Source organism: Falco naumanni, chromosome 6, assembly GCF_017639655.2.
Source record: "Falco naumanni isolate bFalNau1 chromosome 6, bFalNau1.pat, whole genome shotgun sequence".
NCBI lineage: Eukaryota > Metazoa > Chordata > Aves > Falconiformes > Falconidae > Falco > Falco naumanni.
In genome coordinates, this window is record NC_054059.1 from 16,991,426 (window position 1) to 17,001,550 (window position 10,125).

General features: G+C 35.7%; 1 protein-coding gene across 6 annotated transcripts in view; it reads left to right on the forward strand.

Annotated features, from left to right (window-relative positions):
• KHDRBS2 (KH RNA binding domain containing, signal transduction associated 2) overlaps window positions 1-10,125 on the forward strand; it is a 393,362-nt gene that overhangs the window by 360,253 nt on the left and 22,984 nt on the right. For all 6 annotated transcript variants that reach the window (XR_005828603.1, XR_005828605.1, XR_005828602.1 and 3 more), the window contains exon 10: window positions 452-503. Coding sequence is in view for 1 of the 6 variants with exons in the window: in XM_040599141.1 (XP_040455075.1) it covers window positions 452-503 (52 nt within the window). In the remaining 5 variants the exon portion in view is untranslated. The remainder of the gene's footprint in view (window positions 1-451; window positions 504-10,125) is intronic.

The window sequence follows — 10,125 nt, forward strand, 5'->3', positions numbered from 1 at the left end:
TATTAAAACAACTAATTAACATTAACTAGTGACAACAAAATTATTCTACAATATATAACCCTCAAGGTAATAAACAGAACTAAAATTAACAATAATAGTAATGCAACTCTTGCTAACTACAAATATATAACCTAAATTTTGATGAAAAAAGAGAAGAAAAAAAAAAGAACAGAAGACTTGATGATAGGGATGCCAAAACTGTTAATCCTTTAAATACAGTCTTTTTGTTTACAGTGGCTTTTTGTCAATGTGATTGGTTTACTTTTTTGATGAGAATAAAGTACAGGCCTATTTCTGTTCAGTTTGTGAACAAAATCTCTTGCAGCTGGAGTTGCATGCTAACTCTTTTTGAATAGTTTATGAAGCGTATATTTTGTCATTTAAAGTGTTGAAATTAATTCAATAGGCTACATGATGGTTACATTGAGTTTATTCTGTCTCACTATTTCAGGGACTCACAGGCACTGGACAGCAAAGCAGCAGATCTGCTGAGAAGTGGACAGGTAAGCTCTGCCACATCTCAGGGTTCTTTTTCATATTCCCCATTTTATCTGTGCATTTGTTTTTACTAACACAGAGAGACATATTCAGGTAGAGTTTTAAAACATATAAAAACAATTCTTCCCAGCAATGTTTCTTTGCATAGAAGCAGAGTGATTATGGTATAACGGCAATCAAAACATTTGCTTTTATATGCTATGATACCCTTCATTTAAATCAAGGAAGTCTTGCTGTCTAGCCTTTTAACGGTAAATATTAAGATGGTGTACTTTATAACTGCTCCTCTAAAAACAAGAGCTGGTGTTTTTTAAAAGCATGCCTACGTTATGGAAGCAAACTAGTCACGTGACGTAGAAAAATACAATACTGGCTTACCTTTGCTTCTCAAAATATTTATCGTTTCTTCCTATGACAAAAGTATCTATAAAGAGACTCTTTCGCATGGCAGGTTTTTAACTTTTTTTGTGCTTTAGAATGGCAGAGACATTAATGGTATTACCATGCAACGGCACGTATCAAGGCATAAATTTCTATATTTCTCTGTTAAATATGTTTCAGAATAGAAGTGTATCTTGGGTAACCTTTTTCTATAGACTTCAGATTATAGATGATATTTCTGATGAAAGACAAATGTCATTGCTGGAAACATTTTAAAAAAAATTCAACTCAGATGACAACCTTATTGACTCAGAAATGTCAACCTAATCACAATACAAAAAGTACAAATTCTCCTCCTCTGTCATGATTGTTAAACTAGGTTAGAGCCAATACACAAAACCAATAGCGTTGCACACCAAATACACAATCCCAGACACATTTATTACTCTTGCGTCTTTTCCCGTGATTGTGGTGTGGCTGATTTAACGTTTCCAGTTTTTGGTGTAGTCAACAGTTACTTACAAACCACAAACTGTGTTGTATAGCGAGATATAAAGGGCTTAATTTTCTTCAGGGTTGCCTCAAGACCTGTGTAAATTGGTTTGATTTACGCGCTACAACCACTCTACAGGCCAAAGTGATATAACTTGCCTTAGAGATTTGCCTGCATATTACAGTCACATCAGCGTGAGCATACCACTGTAGTAAAAAGCTTCTGTCTACCCACCTTGCATATAGTTATACAAATGCGGTTCAGTCAGTATATGTTATATCTATACAGGCAAGAAAAACACGTTCCACTGCTATAAATACAGTTCCATACTAGTACAACTGTGATTATAGATTATTATACATTAAAGATTTTACTATATAGGTATTTCAGGAAATGCTCATCTGCCTTTCTGATTAATTACACAAAACTGTGATCAGGTCATACCTGATATAAGAGACATCCAGGGCAAAGCACATAAAATTAATTTCTCACTTGTGCATCAGATTTTTATGTGAGGCTAACTACTGTGAACGCCTTTAGGATGGACTCCAAAAAATACAGATTTATAGCAGAGCAGCACTGTCTCAAAGTCCACTTTGCAGCCATTATTTTTGTAGATTGAAAAAAAACCCTGCAGAATATGTCAGTAAAATAATGCTTTGTCAAATATGCTCATACAAGGGTAAGTTAGTAAGTCAGTGCAAGCAACTTTTTATGCAAAAATATTTTGTATTGATTTTTAGAAAATTGGTGTGAAAAATTACCTATGACTGCATGTGCTGTTCTGGGCTATGAAGTGTATTTCACACCAGTTTCTGAAGAAGTCTTAGAGTTAATCAGATATGTCTTTAAACAAAAAAAACCCACCTTCTTAGTTTGTGAGAAAGTAACAGGAAGAGTGTGATTGTTCTAATTAACAGTCATCTTTAGCTCTTCCATGAAATGCTGTGATGTATTCCACACATCTACCAGTCAGGTCAGCCATAATTCTGAGGTCCTGAAAACTTACATGCATCTTCAGAAAACACAGGACTTCACTTGTGCTACAGATAATTTCAAGACACTAGTCACCAACCAAACATTTTCTTTGGATGAATTCACATACCAAGTAGTTTTGTTTGTAATAGAAAGAAAAACTAGTATAAAATATCAAAACAACGAGTAAGAAACATGGAAGAGAGAACCAGAGCTGAAATAGCAAAATGTCTGTTAAAAGATTACTAAGATTTTTTTTTCCAGCTTGACCTTGTCTATAGAACAGTTTGATCTGTAAAAAAAAGTAGTGCATTACAATTTTCAGCACTTAAACCAGCAGAATATATTATTTTACAGAATTGTGCTAAAATATTCTTAATGGTACCTCTGCAACATCAAGCAAAATATTCTTTTCATGGGATTCTTTTTAAAATGGAACTATCTACTTTTAAAAAATTCTGTGCTTTCAAGAGATAGTACATAATATATGCACTCCTGGATGAAAACCCCTGTTACCCTAAATAGGTAGGCTATTGCATTACAAATGCAAACAATGCACATTCCAAAAAGTATTTGTTATTAATAGAACCAACGAGCCAGTTTGGAAATGAATTTCTGGAGGTGGGTTGTGCAACATTTGACAGTCCGTGTTGTTGGAATGGTGGCTGGATAGCGTAGTGGATGGCACAGTGACAGAATCTGCAGCTTCATATCTCATGCAGTCACAGCTTCCCTTGATGGAAGTTTAGTCAGAGAGGAGGGAGCAATTTTCAAGTCCAGATAGAAACAGAGTAGGAAGAAAGCGTCAAGGGGCTGAGAGCATTGTCACCTGCTCGAGCAGAACCCACCAAGCTGCACCATCAGGGACAAGCTCCTGGAAAAGTAACAGGTGAGGAAAAATTGCACTACTGGACTATTTTGTCTAGCAGACTTGTTGCATGTATTCAAAAGCCATTCTAACTGAAAAAATCAGACATCCCTAGAGTAGCGACCTTTATCAGAAAATGAAGTGGCACCATGTAACTATTTCTTTACTGTACAGCTTATGTTACAGTGTTTAAACAACATCTTAAATATTCATATGAATAAATGAAGAACCTTAGGAAGAACAGTATACCTGACCTCACCTCAAAGGATATTGACAATATTTTTCTAGCTCAATGAGGTCCTCAACCTCCTTTCAGAGTAACGGAGCTATAGCCATAAAGCTAGGGGATGCTCTTATTGCACATGCCCCATTCAGTCTATAACCCAGAATCTATAACCATTAGAATCGGGATAATGAACATGTATCAGTGCATCAGTTAGAAGGCTTAACGTGTTATTGTGATAATATGGATTTATGGCATTCCTTGTGAAATATCATCCAGGAGTATTATCTGAAGGTTAAAATCAAGAACAAGGAAGCAATGTATTGTTGCAAATAAACACCAATTCGGTCTACAGTAGTGATATATTTCCCTCATGTTTAACACTAGGAGTGTTGTTTTACGTACTGTTTTTCTAAGAAGTCCAAAATTTTGCAGTAGTCAAATAATACAGGTACAAAATTATAAACGATGGCAAAGGAGAGTCATAGAATAAGCTAAACATAAGAAACAAAAAGTCTTCCTTAACATCTGAAAGAATACGATCCATTGAATGGAAGTCCTAGAAAGTTTTCCCTTTTGCATTGTATTAACTTGAAGAAGCAAGTCAAGATTGCATAAAGGTTAAATAAGGACATCACTGGATATCAGTGTTGTCCATACAAGTGCCTTAGAGATACCTCATCCTCTGTAAAGTTTGTGGGTATATTTCCTTTCTTTTGTGGAAAAACACTATCAAAAATGAAAAGATAACTGAGAAACTCTACCTGAATTTCCTAAGCAGCTGCATGTTTTGACAGAAAAAATGTTTTCCTGGAATATTGTGAAACAAATACCAAATCTAAACAAAGTTACAATCTCCCTACAGAATTTATTTACTAACAACTTTCTAGCAAAGATATTAAGGAAAATAGGTGATTTTTTTTCCATAAGTATTACCTGAACTCTTATAATGCTGTAGAACTTCATTGGTGAATGGCTCAAGAAGGTGAAGTAGTTTGGGAAAAAATTTCATATAGTCATAATCACTTCTCCCTATGTCAGAACATATGTATTTTTAGGGTTCAGGAAGGCAGAGTTCATTTGTAGATACATTTTATCAAATTAGGAATAAAAAAAGAAAGAATCTGACTAAGACATTACAAAGGGTTTTTTTAAAAAAGCAATAATTTTGGTTTACAAAAATTGAAAAGGCTGGCTGTAATTAAAGACCTGTTTGGAAGAATGAAGATCATATTTGTTACTATTTCAAGTCATCCTCTGTTGTCAACAGATCAACCAAAGTACAAAAAGAACCCTAATTAATAGAGTAAAATCACAGGAAAAACTGAAAAATATTTGAATGCTAAACAGAAAAATAAGTCTAATGTCTTCTGAAGTTTTTTGTCCTCCATTAAAAACTTAGATGTGCTCTGTGACCTCCATCCATTATTAGAACCCAAGAGTTATCAAAACCAGTATTACATGTTCTCCATTTTACTGTGTTGGTCTATGCAGACAGGAAAGGCGTACAGGTAACTTTCTCAGACCAGTTACAGCTTCAGAGATGATCACCATCTTCCACTTTGTTGTTAGCTAATGCCATTTTTCTAGTCGTTATTATTGCTTATTGGGACCTGGCTGAAACCTTTGAAATCATTAAGCCTTTCCTTTTTCTTCAGGTGGTTTTGCTTCTGATCCTGCAGGTTAAATGCCAACATTCATTGGAAACATTAAGGAAAGCTATTCCCACTGAAAGATTTGCTGGTATATGTAGTAATTAGGTAAATTATGTGCTTTGTTCATGAATATGCTGATATCTTTTAGTGAGGACATGCTGGTGTACAGTATTTATGTTCTGAAACAGTGGCATCTAAAGTGAACTGTGGCTCCCAGTATGAGTGTAGGAAAGATTTTCTGTCTTTTCATGATCTCTGGTTGACTAAGAAATTTATATTATGACTCAGCAGAACATTTCAAAATTGTTGAAATGCATCACTATAATAGTGCATATCTGGGACAAAATTTTTATTCACAAACAGAAGCAATCTCTGTCAAGCATGAGAAATGCAGATTTCTAAATTTCTACTAAAAACATGTCACTGTTTTAAAGGTTTGTTTTCCTTATATAAATCCTATTAAAGGGCTGTGTTTAGTACTTATTGAAAGACATAAATGCATCCTGTCCTGAAATAATTGAATTAACTTTGAAATCTAGGATGATTTACCAGAGAATAACAAAATTTATTGAGAAAGCAATTTCAGGCTTTCATATTTCAAACCCGTAAATTAGAAGGAAGGTTTACTGGAGGAATATCAGACCTATGCTGTAATGGTATAGGTCATCATTCACATATTGAAAGGAAAAAATGAAAGAAAATGCTGTGTAGTTGCTTCTTTAAATCCAGTGTATGCCCAAAGAATTTTTCAGAGTGCTGTATAGAAATGATCAGAACTTACCAGAACTTTCTGATATCTTTTAGCAGCATTTGTGTGTACAAGTAGGATAGTGTAAATGCTTGACTGCCCTGGTAAGAGTCGAATCAATTCTAAAAATAATGTTTCTTTTTTCTTCAGGTTACTGCTGTATCCTATTGATTTAATTGAGGTATAGTTTCTTGTACAATGTTATTATAAAGTGTGAGAGCACCTGCTTATACCATGTCTAGCGCCGTTCTTGCCATGCTGGATGCATTAGCTGATGATGGATGGCTTGCTTACAGGAAAACAGTGAATACCTTTGTTATATGCCTTTGCATTACAGGACCTTCACGCTGTGACCACTAACGAGTCAGAGGTGCAAACTGCTGAGCTGCTCATTTATGGCTTCTGAGCATTCTGGGTGCTTTGGTTTTTTCTTTACTTCTGCACAGTAAACAGAAAAAAATATGAGGATATTTTGTATCATGATTTACTACAGTCACTTATGACTCCATAGTCATTGTTCAGCTAACAACTCATTATATTTCTTCTTGAACAATCCTGTACAACTACTGGCAAAATTCAGTGGAAAGGTCTTATGCATGCAGAATCTTTATTTTTATTTTTCCATTTTTTTCCTCTTCTTCCCAGAAGAATATAATTGTTCATATACCTACTCTGACTGAAAGTCAAGGGCACTCTCATTCAAATGAAATGTTGCTATTCTCTGATAATATAGGACTTCAGCTTTGTATCCTTAGAGTATTTACAATTAGTAGGGTTCTTTTTCTTATTCTGCATGGTATTTGAGCATTATATACCTTTTTAATATCTCTATTAGTATCCATGATGTAAAGATACAAACAGCTGGCAGGAGTGCTCTATTATGTTGGATTCCAGTTAAGCAAAATAGGTGTTTGATGGAGAATTGAATCCTGCAGATCTTAGTCGGGTTTCATTCACTAAAAATCCATGCTGACATCAAGGAATGAAAAGGGAATATGAAATTCAGAATTTGATTTGCAGTCATTTCTATAATTTAATTAAGTTCAAACAGAACACATATCTGTTAAGGACTAGAATGTGTCATTCCAGCTGATGTCCTGCTTAGCGGGCAGGATGAAATAACCTTGACCCAGAAAGAGTACTTCAGTTACAATACCAACATCACAATTCTACATTTTATATCATCAAAACTAATTTTCCCATGTGCAAGAAAAACCCTTAGTTGAAGGTACTTGCTTGGAACTGTAAGTCACCCCAAATCTCAACTTGGCAACCAAGTTCATCCATTCATGGTAGTCACCCCTTTGTTTTCATAGAGTGAGAACTAACAGCTTTCTGAAGGAGGCACAATTCTTTACATAGTTTTTAATGACAGTATTACTGAACTTGGTTGCAGATCTAAAGCAAAAATGGGTTGCCCACTAGACTGTGAAGGCCTGTGGGATATGTGCCTCAGGGAATCTAGCGCTCATTCACAAGAAAGGAAGACAGCTATCTGTTTTTGTAACACCAACTGTGTAACATACTGCATAGCTCTTATAAAGCTTGACTAGCACCTACAGAACTTTAAAAAAATTGCTGCATAGAATTCAAAATGCTTACTGAAGGAAGCAGGCATTTTAATCTCTGCCTTGTAATGGAGAATTAGAAAAACATTGAAGCTGGATGATTTGGCTCAGGTCACTCAGCAGGTCAAAGAGATGTAATAAAGTGCAATTGGCAAAGCAGCAGGCAGGGGTAAGAATTTGCATCAGGAAATGAAATACAGGATGTATTTGGTGCTGTGATTTGTTTGGAGAACTGAACTCTCATCCATGGTGCAGATATACTAGAATCCCTTGAAGCCTGCTGGGCTGTACTAGGCAACTGGATGGAGCAGCTAGCAGAATGTGTGCATGTAGCGAGTATATGTACATATGATAAATTTACATTGAAGAAGCCTGTTATTATCTTTTTCCATTTGCATTATAGCTGTATTTTTCTATATATGCATCACCTATTGCTATGGTAAGTTTCTCATGCTGTATGTCTGATGAACAATAACTTTGTCTCTAAATACTGATAAGGGCTTGAGACTTAATACCTGATGCTTTCCCTGTAGCACTGAGTACAATAGGACTGGACCCTAAAAGCCTACATATTGTTAAACTTTACAGTGCTGACAATTCTAGAAATAACAGAAGTTTTATTTTAGACCATGTTAGGAATAAATTTAGACTCTGGATTAGGTGTGGTTTTTTCTGCTTTGGAGTCTGTATAGACTAATGGCAATAAGATACCTGGCTTTGTAATGCATAGTCAACCAAAAGTAACCCTAAGAATATGTTTAAGGATCTACAAAGTAGGTTTAGTTTTTTAATATAAAATCATTTTTATGCCAGGTTCTTCATCCAGACTTATTTGGATGACTTGTTCTCATCCACAGCTCTCATAGATAAGATACAGAACTCCAAAATAAGCTGTACAACTTTAATCTGTCATGCCTCCAATTGTCTCATTTGTTTTGTAAATGTACTGTTGGCAGGGCTCATAATACTATCGACCATTAAGATCACCAGTACTTTCTATAAATCAGCTGCACCCACTTTAAATTAAATTGTCCATGATGGTATCTGCTCAATCCAAGGATTTTGGCCAAAATGCCAGACAGTTCAGAAAAATACAAGGTTTTGGTCATTTACAAAATAACAAAAGTTTTCTTTCACAGCAAATGTCTATGAAAATATATTGCAGACTGTGTGTCACAGTACGCTCTAGTGCTGGTTTCTTATACATGAGAGTGTTAAGAACTGCCTTCCTTTGTCAGACCATGCATCTACCCTGTCCAGTGTCTTTTCTTCTATCAGATCCAGAATGGATGCTTGGGGTGCATGGTGGAGAGGTCAGGACAAATATATAGAACAAGTAGAAGCTCTGTTGGCATTAGCAAATTAAACACCACTAGAATGATCCTATGTTGCCTTCCCAGTGCCCATATTTTTTAACTCCACTGTCTTGCCTAATGTACAAGTACGCAGCTGTGGTAATGTGTAAGGGTTGTGTGCCCAAATAGCTCTTATCCATAGAACCAGTGGCTGACACTCCCAGATGCTGGGGTCTGTGCAGTGGTTTGGGTTATCAGGAAAGAGGAGGGAGTTTCATGACTGAAGAGCTGAGTTTGACTGAAAAAAGAGGAATGGAATATATTCTCTCCAGCAGAGTTTTGTGTGAGGGTAGGCAAATTGCTCAAAGTCCACTAATGCTGTATTTCTTGTTGCCTTGAGGCCTTACAGAAAATCCTGAGGTCCGATTTTCATCAGAATTGCAAGTGGCATCATCAGGAGTTGTGCCTGACTATACAAGGTGTTGTTTAAGGTTAGGGATTTTAAAAAACTAGGCTTGGGTTTCCCAGGTTATGTAACAGTGATAAATGGTTTATTTTAATTCAGAAATACATTAATAAAAATTAGTCAAACTCAAGAGGTATTCACATATTATAGCCACAAGTGGCACAGAAAGCCAACTGCAAAATTTGTAATTTTGTCAAGAAAAATTAAGAATTTTAATAGAGTTAAGCAAATTGAACAAGGATAAAAGAAATATCGAACAGCTGTTCTTTCAGTGCCTTTTCTTATTCATGAAATCAAGAGGGGGGAAAAACCCTCAACCATTTTAAAGTCTGTATCAGATGTATACACGAAGGGAGCTGAACTAGGGTTTCACTGACCCATAATTCAGATTTATCTAACTTCAGAGCTCTTGGTTTACCTTAACTGTTTCTTTTGCAAGCCTGACCTACCTACCTAATACTTTCCATCATAGAAAAATGTTTCTGAGTTTGTGGAAGGGTTTAAAGTTTACAAATTGAATGTTCTTGTAATTTGTAACAGGAACTTGCTTTTGGTAGGGAGAATTCTCCTGAGGGTCCCAGAAATTATTTCTTTGATGCTTTCATGAAAATCTGTTTGATTTGGAGACTATCATAAGGCATCCAAAAAATTACCTTTTGCCATTTCAGTAAACTTGCTAAAAGCTATAAAAAAATGTCTATACTCCCCTGCCCCACTGATCAAAATTCTTTTCTTTTATGTGAAGTTACCTTAGTGTGGCATTTGGGTAAATATTGAGCATATTTGTCACATAGCCACAAATATCTAGTTTTTGGCCACTTACATGTACCTAGGGTACCTATACATCCAGCGGAGCAGTCTTTGCTTAAGATAGTAATTCAAAGCGCCTGAGCCAGGCATGCTAGAACACTCTGGATGTGCCTTCTCCCCTTTAGATGGTTGAAGAGACTAGCTA